We start from the raw sequence: 21482 nt of genomic DNA on the forward strand, positions 1-21482 counted from the left end.
TCAGTGTCCCCCAGAGGCAGGCTGAGCCTCCTGGTCCTCAGTCTCCTCCCTGCGCGGGTCTACACTGGGGTGAGTGGGGCTGCTCTGCGTCTGAGATGCTGCTGCTTGAGGGGACGGCTGGCTTCTCAATGGGTCAGAGGGAGCCTCACATGGTCCAGGCCGGGCTCCACCAGTCGGAGAAGTTTCCCGATCCTCACTGGTCCCCTGGAAGGAAAAAATAGGAGGTGCCCCCTGGTCAATGCTAGCAAACTTTTTATATGCTTTCAAGTAAGATATACGAAACATGGGGAGATCATCCTGAAGTAACCACTTCAGGAAACAAGTAACAGGAATAAGGATAGAATGTCTTACCTTTCATCTCCTTTCCTACGTGCAACTGTCCAAGCCGCATGAAAAACACAGACACTATAAGCAGACGTATCTTGTGGATAAAGGAACGTTACTACCAACATGCCTGTTGCTCCTAGGAGAACAATTTACATCAGCACATATTTACTGGGCCCCCACCAGCCACTGTGGCAAGTCACTGGGCAAGCGGCACAGAACGGGAACTCAGTCCACTTGCTAAGACCAGAGAATTCAAGGCTGGAAGGCACCTTGTCCAACAGGAAGTGAGGAAGGCATCCTCAGCCTCGGAGACAGGGCCAGGAAAAGAAGGTCCTGAAATTGAGTCCTGATGTATAGTTGGGATTTTAAAGTACACACTAAAAGTTGATTTCTAAAAATCAGGAAACATTTCTTTTTTAATGGATTTTCCTCTAAATTAGTACCCATCACTTCAAAGAGCTGAGCACCAAACAAGAAAAAAAAAAGTTCTAAAGAAAAAATATTAGTATAATGACTTCTTCCTAAGAGTAGCTAAGCCATACCAGCCAGTTTTTATTAATCTTAATATATCAGAAAAAATGTTAATGATACTTAAGCCTAATAGGCTTCTGTGAAAACAAGGGTGAGTATCCAAAGTAATGAAAACACTGCCATTCAGGCAGAACTCATCTTTCCTCCTGCATCACCTCCTTGCTTCACATCCTTTATATGCTCCTCCTACCCTGATATCTTCCTTGATTTGTGAGCAGAGGATTTGTGTGAGTTTATTATCTTGATAAACCAATAGGATCATACATGGACTAGAATGCATTATGGTTATCAGCGAAGAATCAGATTTGGATTAAATTAGAGAAATATTACATGTCAGTTTACAAAATTGTGATAAATTTAATTAAGGTAGTTCAAATTAAGGAAATTACTCAAACTACTCTTAAAGTCTTTCCCCTTTATTTTTTTTCCTCCTGGGTCCTCTGAAGCTACTCTAGATATGGAGCTGACATGATTCATCAAGTGAGAGGGAGTGATTAATAAAAACACAGGGAAGTAGCCTCATTACTTTGGCCAAACTGTTCATAGAAGTCACGCTTAAACATTTTCCAAAAGTATTATATAGCTTCAGTTACAATTACCTACAGTGTTTTTATCCATGTGATTCGATGCTACTCAGGAGAGACCACACCTCTAGGGACGAGAAAAACCACACTTTTTATCCTTCAGGTGAGCCCGCTAGCAAAACCACATTTCCACTGCGTTAGGTGTCCTGTCAGACCCATTTAGTGGCTCAGAGTATTACTTAATTGATCAGATATTTATTGAGGTCCTATTATATAGAATGTCCCCATTAGAATTTTTAAATTACAGAGATTAATATATAATTCACCAAGGCAAGAACCATATATCCATACTGTAACTAATGTCCACCAAAACAGACATTTCAAAGAAATATATAAAATCAGAATGGATTCGTTTTCTTTCTTTCAAGAGGTACTGTCTTCTCTGTGAGGCCTTCCGGAACCGCATAAGGCAGAATTTTCCCTCTATGGAACCTTGTATACACCTCTATAATACACTTGTCACAAAGCACTGAAATTATTTGTCTGCATGTCTGTGTCCCCCACCACACCTCCCATAAATCTTGTTGAATGACTAACTGAATAGCTGAAACAACTGAGCCTGCTTAAGGCAAGGCAGCAGAGGAACTTTTTACCTGTAAAGGCTGTATCTCAGAAGCACGGTTGTCTCTTGTCAGCTGCATCATCTCTTTAATTTGGTAGAGTGCGTAAACAAAGGTCACCCAGGGAGAGGAACTGACACCCCAGGCTGGCTTGTTCACATCCTCCTGTTCTTCCTGGTGCTTGGTTTTCTTGGGTGGAAGTCTGGGCTCAACGCGTGGCAGAACATCTTCTGTCTGTTGCTGGACCAAGTCGATGGTTGCTATGGGAACAGGACTAGAAGGAACAGGAATCCTTTCTGCCAGCATTGTCTTGTCTGGAGAGAAAGCCATGTTTAAATCATTTTTCAGAGTTTTTACATATTTAAACAGATGTATGTATGTATGTATAAATAAATAATAAAAACTGAACAAATGGACAACCTCGATAAGCCCGTTCTAGTATGCTTGGGAATGTTGATAAGTTGCCGTGTACCAAGGGCGGCTTCTCTACTTGGCGCAAGTACTGAGCAAATGAATGTGATGTTTACCTTCCAGGGTCTCCTTACAGGGCTTAATAGACATTAACTTATATTTATTTATGAAATGTATTGGTTCAGTTAATGTATATAACATCTGTGGGGTATAGATTATAGTGAATGTTGCCTTAGGCCCATTTACGGGATTGAGATTTTAAGTTTGTTTTTTGTTTTTTTTTTGCTGTACGCGGGCCTCTCACTGTTGTGGCCTCTCCCGTTGCGGAGCACAGGCTCTGGACGCGCAGGCTCAGCAGCCATGGCTCACGGGCCCAGCCGCTCCACGGCATGTGGGATCTTCCCGGACCGGGGCACGAACCCGTGTCCCCTGCATCAGCAGGCGGACTCTCAACCACTGCGCCACCAGGGAAGCCCCGGGATTGAGATTTTAAAGATAAACATCAAAATAGGAAAAATCACACAGTAGCTGCCTTTATTGGCCTTTTACTGAAGGCATGGACTAAGCTGCATAAGAGATATGATCCAGTTAGGATTATAAAAGAACAAGAATAAAAAAGTCAGTACTGGTCTTTCTTTCTGAGTAACTTGTTGGAATTAAAATCTGTCTCTGGGGTTTCTGTAACAAGTTAGTTTTTCTCTTAACAGAAGCACTTCGGGTACTTGAGGCAAATGCTCCTCAAAGGACAGGACACCATAGAAGATGAGCCCTGTTCCAGGACCCAAGAGCTGAGAAAGAATATTTGTGGGTTTTTTTTGTCGTTGTTGTTGTTGTTTTCTGCTTTATAACAAATTTAATCAGTTATACATATACATATGTTCCCATATCCCCTCCCTTTTGCGTCTCCCTCCCACCCAAGAATATTTGTTTTAATGGCTGGCCTTCTTCATTGAAAAAAAAAAAGTTGATTCCCCCAAAAAGTTGAAAGCTTGTTCTCATCAACACATATATTGGATATAACCTTCCTTCTGTATAATACTTTTAAGAAGGCCATGCCTAATTAAGGGAGAACTTCAAAGTTAAGGTTTAGACATTTTTATCAAATGAAGGTAAAAGCACAGAGATTAATACCACTTCCTACCCCTAATAGTAAAATTACTGTATAATCCTATATATATTTGATTTAAATTTTAAATCTCTTTAGAATACCAGAGAAATTTAAAACCAATACTTTCCCCAGTACCTTGTACCATAAAACAAAACAAAAGCAAGCTGCCTAAAACAACCAGTATTCTTTTCAACGTAGCAAGTGGCTTCTCTCCAGCAATGGTGCACATGAGTTCACTGATACACCCCTGAGAAAATCTAGCCATGCAGGTCTGTGGTACACTCTGATTCCACCTCTGGGTTTCTGAGGGGTACGTGTAGAATTCCCCATGGCTTCAACCTTTAGAACCGTTAAGGAACAATGAACATGCTTACCTTCTTGCTCATCTGGCACTGCCAGCCACTGGATCAGGGCAAAGAGCAGGAGGATCACCAGGCAGGCCATGCCAATTCCTCGGAAGGTTGCAGCAGCCCCTGTGGAAACAAACAGCACTCTGTAGGGTAATTCCCGGAAAGACAGGTAGCCCTCATCCAAAACTGTCAATGTTCTAACGTTCAGGGCAAAGGCAGCAGAGCAAAGAATGGCAAATGGCCATTAGCTTCATATAGTAGGAAAAGCACAGGTCTGGGCAGGTGTCAAGAGATCCAAGTGCTGGTGCTGGATATCTGTCATTGATCAAATTTTAAAACTGCATTTATAAAATAAAGGACTGTCTCCGAGTGCCTTTTTAAAATTCAGCGGTGCTCTCTTCATAAAGACCATTTACCTAACTATATATTAAACAACCTTACTGATCTGTAATTAGAACAGCCGAGCTCAAGTAGTGCTATAAGTTAAGACATCTCTGAGCCCACCTTCTAGGGACCTGAATAATCACGATTCCTGGAGCAGAATAATGCCATCTCCACCTCAGCCCCGCCCTTGGATTTCCAATAAGGGAGATCTGACAGGGCAGACATACTGTTATCACAGATGCAGCGACATTACCAAAGCCAGCATATAGTTAAGATTTTTTGGTTCAAAATCTCCTGATGGAACAACAATGCTGAACTCTTTCCTCTGGCATTATTATCAGCAGGTTTAGGGTACTTTATTTCAAACCCAAAGCACATGTGATTATTCATTTGTTTGGCTCCTTGGAGGTATCTGAGTAGCATCGCATTAAGCTGTCAGAGAAGCGTGCATGGTTACAAGCTGGCTCTAATCATCTTAACTACTGAAGCATGCTGCTCTGCAATTCTGACTACCATGAAAGCTAGAAAGAATATATGAACAATGGAGTTTAGCTTCTGGCAATCGTCAGTAATAATTTGAGTGTTTATTGAGGGGTTGCTAAAAAAAATTTGTAAGTTTTCATCAAAGAAGAAAGGGAAAAAGAGAAAACCATTCTTACCAAAATAATTGACTAACACGCCTCCGATCATGGCTCCACAACCTCTCCCCAGACCCAGATGAAGGCCCTGCAGGATGCCCTGAGCAGACGTCCTCAGCTCTGGGGGAACTGCAGCGCTGAGATAAGAAATGCAGGCTGCCCAGATGGCCGCGTGTGTCACCCCTGGAGAGTAGGAGAAGCGGGCAGGGCAACGGATCAGCACTGCTTACATTACTACTCTTATGGAACATGAGTTATTGACTTAACTAGATACATACATATATATATATATATATACACACACACATATACATACCTAATAAAGATTTTGTGGTAAAATATACATAACAAAATTTATCGTTTAAACATTTTTAAGTGTATGGTTCAGTGGCTTTAAGTACATTCACAGTGTTGTGCAACCATCACTACCATCCATCTCCAGAATTTTTTTTATCATCCCAAACTGGAATTCAGCACCCATTAAACAATACTATCTCCAGGCCCTGAGAAACACCATTTACCTTCTGTCTCTATGAATATGACTGCTCTGGGTACCTCATATAAGTGGAATCATGCAGTATTTGTCCTTTGGTGTCTGGCTTATTTCACTTAGCACAATGTCTTCAGAGTTCATCCATGTTGTAGCACGTGCCACAATTTCCTTTTTAAGGCTAAAGGATATGTAGCCTTGTAACTTTGTTTATCCATTCATCTGTTAATGGACATTTGGGCGGTTTCCACGTTTTGGCTATTGTGAATGCTGCTGCTGTGAACACTAATGTGCAAGTATCTGAGTCCCCGCTGTCAGTTCTTTTGGGTATATACCTAAAAGTGGAATTACTAGGTCATATGGTAATAATATATTTAATACTTTGAGGGACTGTTTTCCACAGTAGCTGCACCATTTTACATTACTACTAGAAATGCACAAGAGTTCCAATTTTTCCACATCTCACCAGATGTTATTTTCTGTGTTTTTTTATAATAGCAATCCTAATGGGTATGAAGTGGTATCTCATTGTGCTTTTGATTTGCATTCCCTAATGGCTAGTGATATTGATCACCTTTTTATGTGTTTTTTGGCCATTTGTAAATCTTTAGAGAAAGTCTTTTGTCCATTTTCAAATTGGGTTGTTTGCGTTTTTTGCTGTTGAGTTGTCAGAGTTCCTTATATATTTTGGATATTGGCCTCTTACTGGGTACCTATTTTGACATTAAGAACAGTTATATAGATCAACGGAACAGAATAGACCCCAGAAATAAACCCATGCATGTACAGTCAATCAATCTACAACAAAGGAGGCAAGAATATACAGTGGAGAGAAGACAGTCTCTTCAACAAGTGGTGTTGGGAAAGCTGGACAGCTACGTGTAAATCAATGAAACTAGAACACTCCTTCATGCCATATACAAAAAATAAACTCAAAATGGTTTAAAGACCTAAATGTAAGACATGATACCATAAAGTTCCTATAAGAGAATATAGGCAAAACATTCTCAGACATAAATCATAGCAATATTTTCTTAGATCAGTCTCCCAAGGCAAAAGAAAAAGCAAAAATAAACAAATGGGACTTGATCAAACTTAAAAGGTTTTGCACAGCAAAGGAAACCATCAACAAAATGATAAGACAATCTAAGAAATGGGAGAAAATATTTGTAAATGAGGCAGCCAACAAGGAGTTAATATCCAAAATATATAAACAGCTCATACAATTCAATATCATAAAAACAAGCCAATCAAAATACGGGCAGAAGACCTAAATAGAAATTTCTCCAAAGAAGACATACAGATGGCCAACATGCACATGAAAAGATGCTCATCACTGCTAATTATCAGAGAAATGCAAATCAAAACCACAATGAAGTATCACCTCACATGGGTCAGAATGGCCATCGTGAAAAAGTCTGGAGAGGGTGTGGAGTAAAGGGAACCCTCCTACACTGTTGGTGGGAATGTAAATTGATGCAGCCACTATGGAGAACAGTATGGCGTTTCCTTTAAAAGCTAAAAATAGAGGTACTAATCCCACTCCTGGGTATATATCCGGAAAAAAATCTAATTTGAAAAGGTACGTGCACCCCAATGTTCATAGCAGCACTATTTACAATAGCCAAGACACAAAAGCAACCCAAGTGCCCATCAACAGATGATTGGCTTAAGATGATGTGGTATATATATATATATATATATACACACACACACACACACACACACATACACACACAGTGGAATACTACTCAGCCATAAAAAAGAATGAACTATTACCATTTGCAGCAACATGTATGGACCTAGAAATATTATACTTAGTGAAGTAAATCAGACAAAGACAAATACTATACGGTGTCACTTATATGTGGAATCTAAAAAATAATACAAATGAATCTATATACAAACCAGAAACAGACTCACATAGAAAACAAACATATGGTTACCAAAAGTGAGAGGGAGGGCAGGAAGGGTGACAAATTAGGAGTATGGGATTAACAGATACTAACTACTATACATAAGTAGATAAGCAACAAGGATTTACTTATAGCATAGGAAATTATATTCAGTATCTTATAACAACTTATAATGGAATATAATCTGAAAAAAATATAACTGAATCACTTTGCTGTAATCTGAAACTAACACAGTATTGTAAATCAACTGTACTTCACTTTTAAAAGATTATTTCCAATTTTTTCCATTATAATTAGCGCTATGATTAACATTTTTGGAGATACAGCTTTTTTTTTTTTTTGCGGTACGCGGGCCTCTCACCGCTGTGGCCTCTCCCATTGAGGAGCACAGGCTCCGGACGCGCAGGCTCAGCAGCCATGGCTCACGGGCCCAGCCGCTCCGTGGCATGCGGGATCCTCCCGGACCGGGGCAGGAACCCGTGTCACCTGCATCGGCAGGCGGACTCTTGACCACTGCACCACCAGGGAAGCCCTGGAGATACAGCTTTTTACATATCTTATTTACATTGGCTATAATTCTACAAGTGGGGTTAATGATTCAAAGAATATAATTTTTTTTTTTTTGCCTTTTAATATACAGCTCCAATTTATTTTCCAAGGGTGTACAGACTATTTACAATGCCTCATTACCAGTTTCATTATATCTTCACCATTTGTTGGCAGGGAGGGGAGGGTAAAGATAACAGGTGAAAGAAAATTTGATCATTATTTTAATGTACAGCAACTGTGCATTGTATGAATTTAAATCTTTACTGGAGCACTGCTTTAAGTGTAATAGGAAGAGGGACTTCCTTGGTGGTCTAGTGGTAAAGAATCCACCTTCCAATGCAGGGGACGTGGGTTCGATCCCTGGTCGGGGAACTAAGATCCCACATGCCATGGGGCAACTGAGCCCATGCGCCACAACTATTGAACTCGCACACCCCAATGAGAGAGCCCACGTGCCACAAACTGCAGAGCCCACATGCCCTGGAGCCCGCGTGCCACAACTGGAGAGAGAAAACCTGCATGCCACAACTAGACAGAAACCCGAGGAGACTGCATGCCGTAACGAAAAAGATCCCACATGCCTCAACAAAGATCCAGTATGCCACAACTCAGACCCAATGCAGCCAAAAAACTAATAAGGAAAATAAATGTAATAGGAAGATATTGTCACAACAGGTTTTATAGATAGCTGGAAAGGATTAAGAGATCATCTGGTTCTGCCTAGATTAAGTCTTGGACTTGCTTCCTGAAAAATAATCTCATTTGGAGATAATATCAGAAACTCTTAACCTATGTTTTGGAAAATTAAACTGAAAGATTAATATTCATTTAAGATTTAATCTGACATTAGTCTGTTTCTGGCCAAAATGGAATAACAGGGACTGGATTTACTTCCTTCTTGAAACAACAAACAACTGGACAAAATATATGAAACAATAGTTCCCAAGACACTGGACATCACCAACAAGGACAGTGATCTCAGAGATATGGGAAACAGTGAGGCGCTCCAGCTTACTGCCTGGTCAGAGTTTGAAAGCTGCAGGGCACAGAGGGGGAACCAGTGAGTTGAAGAGATGCAGCTGACAATCTGGGGAGACCAAGGCAGCTGGAGCTCCAGGTCAGAGTACCAGAGAGGAGAGAGTTTCACAGAAACTCCAGAGATGTGCAGATGGTTTCCCTCAAGTATTCAGCAGAGTACTGATGAGCAAGAGCGTGTATAGAAACTACCCAAAGCCAGGGAAAGAACCGCCCAAAAGCATTACAGAAAGCATTCCTCAGAACCCATCCAGGGCTGGGAATAATACCTGTTTCCACCAGCCAAACTGGAAAAACTCGTGATTCCTGGGATTGGTAGAGTACTCAAAAGGGTCTTGTGTTAGTATTATGAAAGTTAGCCCTAGTTTAAACACTGCTCTGGTACCATCTAGGTAATGTTAATTAAAAGCAAGACTCAAAAGGATCACACTAGTTCCAAGTAATCTAGGTGTGTCCCAGAACAAAGCTCAAGAATATTTGTAGGAATACAAAACTATCCAGCAACTAACAAGGTAAAATTCACAATGTCAGACATATAATCAAATTACCAGGATGATTTTACTTAAGTAGATCCATAATAGAATAAACACTATTTTCACTGGGTACATTAGATTATATGCCCTATAGTAAACTGAGAAATATCAAAATAATTTTTCTTATATGTTTCAGTAATAATTTCAAGTAGGCTGTTTTTTAACTAGAAATATGGAAGAGGCAGTATGCACACTTAATTTCCACAGAATTCAAATGAAGTATTTATCTGACAAAACAATTGCAGTACCTTAGATAATGCCAGCCTTCTCAGAATTGAATAATGCCTGGATGGAGTCTTAACTGTAAATGTTGACACAGTAGTACACAATTAAAATATTATATATTTTAGAGAATAGATTATTAAAGATGCTAACTCCATTTCTTTTCAGATATGCATAGTTTTTCATTAACACTAAGGAAAAAACTCAAAAATATTATGAGAAATAAAATGAAATTTATTCAACATTAATTAGATTCAATAGTAACATCCAGCATAGATTTTGGAAATTATTTCTTAAAGATGAATCATCAAAGACCTGAAACCACATCAAATGGTTGTCAATTAACTTTAATGGTGATGCCAAGTCTATTGTTATGTGTATGTTTGACCAATCAATTACAGGATTTACAAGTAGACAAAGATGGGTCTATGTATTTATGTGACCAAAACAGTAACAAATATATTTTTGCTATAATTCTAGATCAAATATAATTCTAGCAGTTATTCTCTTAAATGTGAAGGCTTGGACACACACAAAATCTTCCAATAATAGGGTTTCTTTTTTTTTTTTTTTTAATTCTAAGGGTTTTCTAAACCTTTGAGTCTTCTAAGATAATTAAAGCATTTTCCAGCAGGATGACTTAAATTAGGATACTTTTAAACTATTGTTAAAATTTGTTGGCTGGTATCATCGGATGAATGGGTAAAGATGTGGCACATATATACAATGGAATATTACTCAGCCATAAAAAGAAATGAAATTGAGCTATTTGTAATGAGGTGGATGGACCTAGAGTCTGTCATACAGAGTGAAGTAAGTCAGAAAGAAAAAGACAAATACTGTATGCTGACACATATATATGGAATTTAAGAAAAAAAAATGTCATGAAGAACATAGGGGTAAGACAGGAATAAAGACACAGACCTACTAGAGAATGGACTTGAGGATATGGGGAGGGGGAAGGGTAAGCTGTGACAAAGTGAAAGAGTGGCATGGACATATATACACTACCAAACGTAAGGTAGATAGCTAGTGGGAAGCAGCCGCATAGCACAGGGAGATCAGCTCGGTGCTTTGTGACCGCCTGGAGGGGTGGGATAGGGAGGGTGGGAGGGAGACGCAAAAGGGAGGGGATATGGGAACATATGTATATGTATAACTGATTAAATTTGTTATAAAGCAAAATAAAAAATTTAAAAAAAAAATTTGTTGGCTGGTATTAAGTGGCAGTTATAAAAGATTCTCCGTAGTTAGAATTCCAGAGTTTCCTCGTTGCTTTTTTGGGACTGATTAGATCGTTGGAAACATTCTTTAAAGCAACTCAGGGCATTAACTGAAGGGAAAAATAGTAAAGCATTCAGTAAAAAATTTTTTCTCTGGTACTAAAAGCAGACGAATGAAAGCCATTTGGCTTGTATGTTCCAACATTTTCCAGGGTAGATGTAGAATTAAAATTGGTTTCTCTGAAACCTTTATTTCAAAATATCATGTAAATAGAAGAATCCATATTACTTCCTAGAAAAGAATTAGCAAATGTAAATCCACAAGAGGGGATTGGGTTGATAACAATACCTTGTATACAAATGACAATTGTGGAGTTTTGGTTCTTGTTCTTAAACTTGAAAATGCAACCTAGTAATCATGTTAATAATCTGAAGCTCTTGCCAATATTTTTACTACACTTGTGTTCTGGTCCTCTATAATAAAGCAATCTAGAAATCTAAAAAAAAAAATTCCACCATTTTCCGTATTTGTAAAATTGTATTTTAGGTATAAAACAACTTTCCTTTAAAATTTAGAGGGTAAAAGATATCATAAGCAGAAAAAAGAAAATGTTTCTACTTCTTTCCCTTTTATTAGAGAACTGTGAAAAAGGAGATGATTATTCTCTACATGACGAAATAAATAAGCAAATGTATTGTGTCACTGGGAAATGTGTTTACCCTAGAGCTATACCTTCTTTTAATTTTTTTTTGCGGTACGCGGGCCTCTCACTGTTGTGGCCTCTCCCGTTGAGGCGCACAGGCTCCGGACGCGCAGGCTCAGCGGCCATGGCTCAGGAGCCCAGCTGCTCCGCGGCATGTGGGATTTTCCCGGGGCACGAACCCGTGTCCCCTGCATCGGCAGGCGGACTCTCAACCACTGCGCCACCAGGGAAGCCCTAGAGCTATACCTTTTTAAACCTTTTAGTATGAGGTAACTAAGTTGGTGGATCAAACAGTAAGAATAAAAGGATGTTACCCCCGTGACTGACAGTTGTAACAAAGGCACATGATTTGACTCTCCTTGCAATATGTTATTAACTCTTCCTTGGCTACTTGTTACAAAACTACTGATAATTTTGAGTGCCAATTCAACACCATATGTTAACTGACAACAAATAACGCTGGAAGACCACGTAGGTCATGGAAACTGAGCTTCTCAGTCCTTTCTTACCTTTACTGGAGTCCCTCGGGATTACCTTCCAGGCTAACAGAAACTCAGATATTTTCACACCACCTACTGCCAAGACCTTAACTGTCTGTGAATACACTACATTTGAATAACCTAGAACCATTAGAAATAATTATGATTAACATTTAATTTCTCTCATTAATAACGTTATTATAGCAGCTTACTCTACCAGGAGCTGTGCTACGTATTTTACAAAGGTTATCTCCTTTATTCTTCCTAGTAATAGGTACCATTTTTTTCTTCATTTTCCAAAAAGGTACAGAGAGATTAAAAGTGCCTTGTTCAAAGTGACACAGACAACAGGGTAGTGGAACAGGATTTGCACCCAGGGTGTCTAAGCTCGGAACTTCAGTGCTTAAGTACTATACTATACATCCTCATAACCACTGTTAAAAGTATTCTATAATAAATGTAATCATCCAATTTGAGAGGTTTTCTTGATAATATCAAACATGCCCAATAATCTATCAATTTTTTAAAATGTACATTCTTACTACCTTCTTCCCCTCCCTCCTAAAAGAGTTCACAATCACACATAATATCAAGTTTTTTATATGCCCCAAGTAACTCTTTACCTTATAATATTCAGCATTCTTACCTGATCCTGCAACATGAATTTCAAGATTGTTCAGTCTTGGCCCACAAGAATGCTCTATTGCAATACATGGCATGTACTGATATGAACAAGAAAATATCCTTTCTTCCCAAGAAGACAGCTGCTTTTTGTACAGTGCTGCTTGGCTTGGGGAAATCACATCATAATGTCTGGGAGGGGTGAGAACTGATGCGGTATCGGGGAACTAGTATTGTTTTGTTTTGTTTTTCTTGCTCTGCCACTGACTTGTGCTTACTGAACGAAACATACATATCCCTTTAGCAGTGGCACACTAAATCAGTTGTGACAAACCTTTTCCATTGATGGACCAAAGCATACATTTCAATTAGCTCAGTGTACCTCTCAAATGCTGAGATTAAAAAAAGTTTCTGAAAGATCAACCTGGTAAAAACCCGTAAGAGACTACTCTTCAAAAAACAACGCAAGAAAACAAAAACCAAACCAAAGCAAAAACAAACCCTCCACTGGGCAGGCAATAAAAGGAGCCAGTATGGTTAAGGTAATGCTCCTGCTGTAAGAGAGAAACCTCAGAATCTTAGTGGTTTCACCCATTAGATGTTTTCTTTTCTTGCCCATATAAAGTCCAATGGTCAAGGGACAGGAAGAGTAGCAGCTCTGCTTCACATAGTCATTCAGGGACCCAGGCTGCAGAGACTCTGTCTTCTTCCTCACATGGTTACCCTGGGCACTGATATCCAGCAGAGGACGGAGGAAAGGATGGCACATGGAAAAGTTTATGGGCTGGGTTTAGAAGTGACACGTCATTCCTGCTTACATTCCACTGGGCAGAATCAGTCATATGCTCATACCTAACTGCAAGGAAGGCTAGGAAGTGGAGTCCAGTGTGTGTCCATGAAGAAAAGGAAATAGCAGGCGAACAACACGCCGGTATCTCTGCCAAAGTCAGGGCCACCAACAGCGGTGGACCTTCCAAAGAGAGTAGAGGACCCCACAAAGAGCGGGGGACCCAGCAGAAGCTTCATGAACCTTCTTGTGTCGCATGAAAGAGACTTTATATATGACACGCAACAATCAGCACTTCCACGCCCACCCATGTGCAGCACTGCAAAGAATCTCCTGCATTCATTCACTCAACAGTCCTTACTGAGCACCCAGACCACGTGCCGGAGCCCTTGCTCTGCACTGAGGCTGTGACAATATACAGAACACGTGTTTAACCACCACAGAGCTTATAGTCTGGTGGGTGGAAGGGGGCAGGATTTACCTGAAGGAGGAGCAGACTGAGCTCCTTGAGGAGAACAAACATACCAGGACCTGGCACAGGGCTTGACACGTAACAGCCGCTGAGCAAAAGAGAGCTGAAATGAAACTGAGCAGGCAGTGGCCTGCGGGCTGGGATATGGGGAAGAAAGCACTTGTGGATAACAGGTACCCTGGGTAACCATGGAGAAAACTTCCAACTCCCACGTATGAGTAAAAATGGAAAGAAGAAATGAAGTTTCTATAAGCTTCACTTTGCAAGGTAAAAAAAGAAAGACATGTAAGTTGCTTTAAGAAAAAAATGTCTATAACTGATACAACAATGCTTTGGGGGCCTTCGTGAATTTTACATGCTGGCGTTATACCCTTGGCATACCTTAAAACAGGTCTTAGGAGACTGCCACCCCAAACTGCCTGTGTTTAAGGTCAAGACTTAACAACACTATACACTATATGCCCAATGTCTCCTCATAGCAAGCCACACATGAGAACTGCTTTTACAGCAAAGCCAGTAAAAATTTCACTTCCCCAAAGATAACTTTCAAAACACTGTACACTGACTAGTCATTTATGGCCAGGCTTTCATGCATAATTGCAATGTAACCTCTTAGGGTAGAATCTTCTAAGTTACATTTCCCCTGGTCCTGATTTTTATTATAACTTTTTATTTTACTTTTTTTTTTTTTTTTTTTGGCGGTACGTGGGCCTCTCACTGTTGTGGCCTCTCCCGTTGCGGAGCACAGGCTCCGGACGCACAGGCTCAGCGGCCATGGCTCACGGGCCCAGCCGCTCCGCGGCATGTGGGATCTTTCCAGACCAGGGCACGAACCCGTGTCCCCTGCATCGGCAGGCGGACTCTCAACCACTGCGCCACCAGGGAAGCCCTTATTTTACTTTTATTGCATGTTATTTAACATTTATTGAAGGCTAACTATGTGCCAGGTAATATGCTATATACTTTGCGTAGAATAGTTTATTTAATACTCATATTAGCCTATTCTGTAGCACAAAAGTCTCAGAGGCTTAAAGTGATTAAGCAGCTTGCCTAAAGGACACAGAGCTTATAGGTAGGGGAGCTGGAATACAGGATAGTCTAATTCAAGCCTGAGCACTTTATGGTTTCCAGCTTACTGCATATTTTGGTAAGCTGTCTCAAATAATTTGTAGAATGAGGTGGGGACATAAGTTAAGTAAATGATTAAAACACACTGCTGTTTTTACAAATGTGCAATGGATGGCAGGATGGTATCCTAAGGAAAAAGCTAACATATTAAAGATTTAACTTTTAAATTTAGTTTTCAGCTTTCCTTCACATATTTATAAGCTTCTGAGATAGAACTTCCTCTATTATTCAAAAGCTTTAATAATTAGAAAATATCAACTATAGTACATTTTGCAGGGGACTGTGAAGTCAAACAACAAGCATTTACAGTATATCTTCCTGTGTGCATGCTTCTTTGGAGAATTCAAAAACTGTAAGGCGTGGTCTTTGCACTTAAGGGTTAAAACTAAGTCAGAAAGTAAAACTAGTATTTGTTAAATAAAATAATTGGGTAACAATTAAGTGCTAAACTGTGTAACACAGTCCATAACTCTGAGACCAATTCAGAAAAGGAAGAGCTAAGTGTCAGATGCAGTTTGCCAGAAAAGGATTCTTGCAGCAGAAGATATTTAAAATGAATTCTGAAGGGACAAAATAATGTCTATTTTTAAGAGATTGTATAAGAACTTTTAGTAACTGTAAAGCATGGGAATGATAAAGAATGAAACTGCTCTATTACAATTTATGACTATTCTGATTAAAAATTAACTTTAGCAGTAACATCAATGACATCCGTATGCCAATTTATTCACTGAAATACTAAACTTAAAGCATTTTGTATATCTTATATATTCATGTGACAAGCTACTTGTGTTTTAAGGGTTAAGTCAGACAGAAAATTTCCAATATGGATGATAACGGCCTGGAATCACGGCTAGAATTTCCACTGTCAGATAAGGGCTTCATTGTAATGCTGTCATAATTTCTCCATGTTCTTCCAGAACATGAGAGGAAGGAAAACATGATTCTCACTCGGCTGAGTAGGCATACTAAATAAGAGAGTAAAGCTTCATAAATGTCAGTTCAAGCCTTCCTACTGGTGACATTAAAAAACTATCTTCTGGGGGCTTCCCTGGTGGTGCAGTGGTTGAGAGTCCGCCTGCCGATGTAGGGGACACGGGTTTGTGCCCCAGTCCGGGGGGGTCCCGCATGCCGCGGAGCGGCTGGGCCCGTGAGCCATGGCCGCTGAGCCTGCGCATCCGGAGCCTGTGCTCCGCAACGGGAGAGGCCACAACAGTGAGAGGCCCGTGTACTGCAAAAAAACAAAACAAAACTATCTTTCGTCATAATCTTAGCCCGGATCCTACTGATCAAGCAATCTGCAGAGAAGGACACAACACAGACCTCATTTTCACCCTTCAGTGCTTGAGCCATTAATTTGAGTACCACAAAAGGACCTCTTTAGTTACAGCAGCCCTGGTCTGGCCTTACTCTCCTTAAATACATTTTAATAGCAAAAATAATTTGAATCACATTCATCTCAAAGTCTTGCAAGGATTCACAACAAACACCGGCATAAAAATGAGCATAACAAATTTGACTTTGATTTTTATCAGAAGTGTATACTCTGGATCACAATCAAGAATATGTTTAAATGCTTCTCGTACAGAAGTAAAGGAGAAAAACATGTGGGTTCTTAAAATGAGATCTTATCAATAAATATAAACCATCCTAATCCCTCCACTGCACCCAGCAATGCTTTTAGGCACTTAGACCCACTGTCTCTTTTTAAAATAAACTACAGGCTCCTTATGAGTAGGAAATACACCTTCTGCTTCTTTACATGGTGGCACCCATTGCCTACTGAATAACATGTTTGCTGCAAAAGACAAGTGAACGGCTAAAAGGCTGCGAGAGACACTGGCTACTAGATGTGAGAAAGATCATAGGAAAGAAACATCCTCATAATCCCCAACAGCCTTACCTTGACCCCAGAATAGATACCCACATAGCCTCCTTCCTAGGGGTCTAGAGAGGAGGAGATTTGCTTTATCCCCATCCCATCAGCTAATTATTACCAACATAGCCTGAGGAGACACACACTGAGATGCTGATCAAGAGCTTCAGGGAATGAAGGAGAACAAGGAATCTAACTCCATCAGCTACAGGTAACCCCGAAGAGGAAAAGGTGAGTAGCCAGAGATGGAATAAAGCACATCCCTTGTCTCCTCCCCTTCCGCTGCTCCACTAGGTGGTACTAGTTCTCATGGTGTTTTGGGGATGAGGCCCCGGGTGAAAGGTTGAAGAGCTAGACCTCACCCCTATTTTTTTAAGAAGACCCTCTGTGTGGCGCTGGGGCCGGAATCAAAGAGTGGAAGTGCTGACTGTTCAGTGTCACGACCATCAGTGATGACAGCCAATGTCCTGCTTCCCCCACCACCACCACCTCCTAAGGCTGGGTCTTTGGAAATCGTCAGGTAGCAGTTCCAGTCAAGGGATTAAGGGGCATCTATCATGACAGTGGGCTTGTCCTGTACTTAAATCGTTCCGTGTTTTGTCATCATTTCTTGTTTTACTGCATCCTAAGTAGAGCTGCCTTAAGCACAGGGACTTAAGTCATTTGGATGAGGCTTGTAGATTTGGAAGAATTCAGACTGGAAAAACAAACCTGTTCAGTCAGAAGCGTGTTCCTGTGAAACAGGATTTATTCCACCTAGATAATCCACTGGTTTCCGTAGGGTGGGCATGGTCAAACAAAGGCAAGGGATTTTTTGTTGTACAGCCAAAACACTCGGCACTCACTTCTGCCAGGGAACGAAACCGTCTCCTCCAGTTTTAGACGCAAACAGCTCCGTGGAACTGGTCACAGGGCCCTGTGTTAGATGCGGAGACTCCCCGTATTTACAGATTCCCCCTTTTTACTTGCTTCAGATCAGTAACTAGGTTTCTGCTGGCACGGGGGAAAGAAAATGAAACACAGAGGTATAAACTGTAGCCTGCCCCGGGAAGCAGGGATAACTGCCCTAAGGTGCACATAAATATGTATTATAAAAATATGTCCTGGGTCAGGAGCTTAGGATGACAAACCCATCGAGCCCTAGCCAAAGCCTCCCACTCAGGTTTCCTGAGATGCCATTCCGCTCTCCACGGCTGTGCTTTGGCACGTGGCTCTTCTCTGTGCCAAAATGTCTGCTTCTCTTTAGGCCACCGGGTGGGGTCCTGGTCACCCTTCAAAATCCAGCTTATCTGTGATTTCCTTGGGGAATCTTTTAATAATATCATCCTCCCACTCTCTGCTTCACAAAGCTAATCATTCCCTTCATGGAGCTCCTTCTCTGTTACCTGGCACATTTTTCTGATTCCATCTAACACACTGGGTAGCAATTATGTATTTATACATCTGGCTTCCAGAACAGACAGTGAGACCTTGAGGCCTAAGTTAATATATTGTTTTTTAATTATATTCCCAGCCCTCAGCATGCTGCGTGACTCTTGGTGGCTATTTAACATATCTTTAATAAATTAACAGGAAAAAAGACATTTTGGATTCACAACAGCATTTGTTTTTTCCCTTTTATAAAATTCTTCTCTTGTTATAAATGTCTTCTTTAACCACTGTTTTTAAAAAGCTTCTCTCTTTTGCTCTCTTTTCTTTTTTTAAATATATATATATATATTTATTTATTTATTTATTTGGCTGCACCGGGTCTTAGTTGCGGCACACAGGATCTTCAGTTGCGGCATGTGGGATCTAGTTCCCTGACGGGGGATCGAACCCAGGCCCCTTGCACTGGGAAGCACAGTCTTAGCCACTGGACCACCAGGGAAGTCCCTGCTCTATTTTCTTAAGTCACTAATGCAAACCATGCTTTTTTATCTAATTCATATTAAATTAAAAGGAGAGAAAAAGGTATATGCATGTATTATTCATGTATTATTATAACAGGTATACCAGCTTTTTTGTTTTTTGTTGTGTTTTTTAAGTAAGAGTCTGCATGTGGTGTCATACCAATAAATAAAGCAGTTAAGTCAGGCGAGCACCCTGCCTCACAGAATAGAGTCAGAATTAGAGGTGGGAACCCCTAAGGCTGTATTGCTTATACCTTGTTGTTGCACATTTCTTTCCTGCAGTTCATATTTTGTGCTTTGTTTTTCTTACATGACACAATACTGAGATATATGCCACACCTCAAGAAGACTATTCAAGAGTTCTAATTATTACAAACAATAATTTCTTATTATAAGACCAAATTTCCATTTTCTATATATTTATAAACAAAATCTCTTTTCATCATTTATACCACTGCATCAGACCTGAGAAAAGCACCTTTAAAGTGTGTACATATTTGAATTTTATAATTTTAATGTGACTATAAATTATGTCTCCTTTCAATTAGGATAGGTTTTTATTTTTTCATTGCCACGATGGGATTTGGTGAATGAGCTTTTGCATTTTATACATTTTGTTTAGATAAATAATTGTGAGTCTTTCATCTTAGATATTATGATAAAGAATTATGTTGATTATACAGCATTTGCATCCTCAGGGTTAGGGAAAATGACAATGGCAATCTATAAAGCTAATAAAATTGTATATAGTCATAGACTATTTGGTACAATTAATGATTTAGGAGCCTGGGCAGCCCCAGAAGACCTCAACTCCAATGATGTTATCCTGAACCTTTATTTTAATCATAATGCCAATCACAAAATGGTTTAGCCAAGCTGCTAATAGAACTTCTCAGGATACAGTCTGGATTATATGAGCTAATGAATAGAAATCAATGTATAAAGCTTGAGTTACAAATCACTAGAGGTGATCAAAGTAACTGAAGAAATATAATAATTAGGACAACCTTTTTTTTTTTGCAGTAAGTATAGTTAACCTACAAAAATACCAAAATCTTTAAAATATAAATCCTTTTATATTTAAAACCACTTTTGGATGTGTACACCTAACAACTGTACATGAGAGTTTATTGCAGAGTTCCTCTTTCTTTGTTTCAACACAAGGGTGTGGGAAATAATCCAGCTTTGTTTGGCTCAACAAACACAGAACACTCAGAGGAACTGAGGAACCAGCCCCCTGACGTAACCTGTTCCTTCACAACCACTTCAAACTCACATAAAACAGTGCCTCTGCCCTTCCTTTGTAGAGTCAGATGCTGAGGGCCACTGAACTTTCATGTAGTCATAACTCAGGTAGAAAAATAATTCTAATTCCAACTGTTAACTTGCCTTGAAGAACTTCCATGGGGAGAACAGTCCAGGCATTTTCCAGGTAGGAAATATAAATATAACGAGCCGTATTGCAGGCCAGGCCAATGTACAGAACCCTAAAAAAAGCAAAGGAAAATAAGTTGAGGCTCTGGTAGAGATACAAAACATGCAAATAGCACCTAGTTTTTCCCCTGCCCAAAACATCCATCATCCAGCAGACAGTGTTCCAAACTCAGAAGTGGGGAAGCTAAAGGACAATTAAATTTAACCATAAACTCTTAGGAATAAGAAAACTGCTTCTAACATATCTGCTCTCAGCCTTTTCAAAAGGCTTGTTAATATAAAAGCAAACATCACCCTTCCTGAAACTTAATTAGTAGCAGAGATGATGCTTTTTTAAGACAGTCTGGGCATACTGCCATCTCTAATGACATTGCTGGCTTCCTTCCAGGTGGCTGTAGGGTAAATATGCCTGGGATTGTAGCCACTTCACTATGATGGGGGAAGGATAGGCTAAAAATGAGAACATGTGAATATGTGGTCCCACTTGCAATACCCAAGACACCAAGCAGTTTCACAAAGAGACTCAAGGTCATTGAAAACTGTCATCCAATGATGAATAATAACTATTTGGAAATCAAACACTTTTTCCTATCAGTTCAATTGATACAAGTTCATTATTTTTTAAAAAATCCATGATATCACATGTTTACAAAGTTGATAAATATATATCAGCCTCTAGCTTTCACTCTCACAATCACCACCACCAAAATTATGAGTAAAAACAAAATAAACAAAGGCCTAAAATGGTGAATCCAAGCATAACGTTACCATCTCTCTCATTCTGAACTAGACAGGCTGGTTTGGAAGTAAACGGTGGCTATTTCTCTTTACAAAAACACAACCCAGGGGATTTCTTTTTCTTGGTTGTTTTCCATTTTCTGTTAATTTTCCCAACCTTAATGCTTTTCTTGTGTTCTAAATCCAAGTGGATGAAAACTAGAAGGTAAAAGAAATAAACCAATTTGACAATCAGTGGTATTTTCCTAATCGTACTCAACTGTATTTTTATATTAAAATCATTCTTATAAACAGTGTCCTCTTTTTCCAACACTGGATCAAGGAAACGAAATGCTCTGAGGCATCCAGCTGGTACTAACTGCAAATATGGAGCAGAAAGAAATATGGGGAAAGACAACAAAAGGGTTGAGGGGGTGGGGATGGGATAGGAAATGGATATTAGAATGGATTTAGACTTCCGGGTAAGATGGCGGAAGAGTAAGACGCGGAG

General features: G+C 39.8%; 1 protein-coding gene across 1 annotated transcript in view; it reads right to left on the reverse strand.

Moving 5' to 3' along the window:
- The window catches only part of MFSD6 (major facilitator superfamily domain containing 6), a gene marked incomplete at its 3' end in the record, with an annotated part of 74895 nt that continues 53413 nt past the window's right edge, over positions 1-21482 (reverse strand). Inside the window, exons 3-7 of the mRNA XM_079710052.1 lie at positions 20210-20307; positions 4915-5076; positions 3896-3994; positions 2036-2316; positions 1-204 (exon numbers count right to left, since the gene is read on the reverse strand). Of these exons, the coding sequence (XP_079566178.1) occupies positions 1-204; positions 2036-2316; positions 3896-3994; positions 4915-5076; positions 20210-20307 (844 nt within the window). The remainder of the gene's footprint in view (positions 205-2035; positions 2317-3895; positions 3995-4914; positions 5077-20209; positions 20308-21482) is intronic.

Source organism: Hyperoodon ampullatus (genome assembly GCF_949752795.1).
Source record: "Hyperoodon ampullatus genome assembly, chromosome: 8".
NCBI classification, from domain to species: domain Eukaryota; kingdom Metazoa; phylum Chordata; class Mammalia; order Artiodactyla; family Ziphiidae; genus Hyperoodon; species Hyperoodon ampullatus.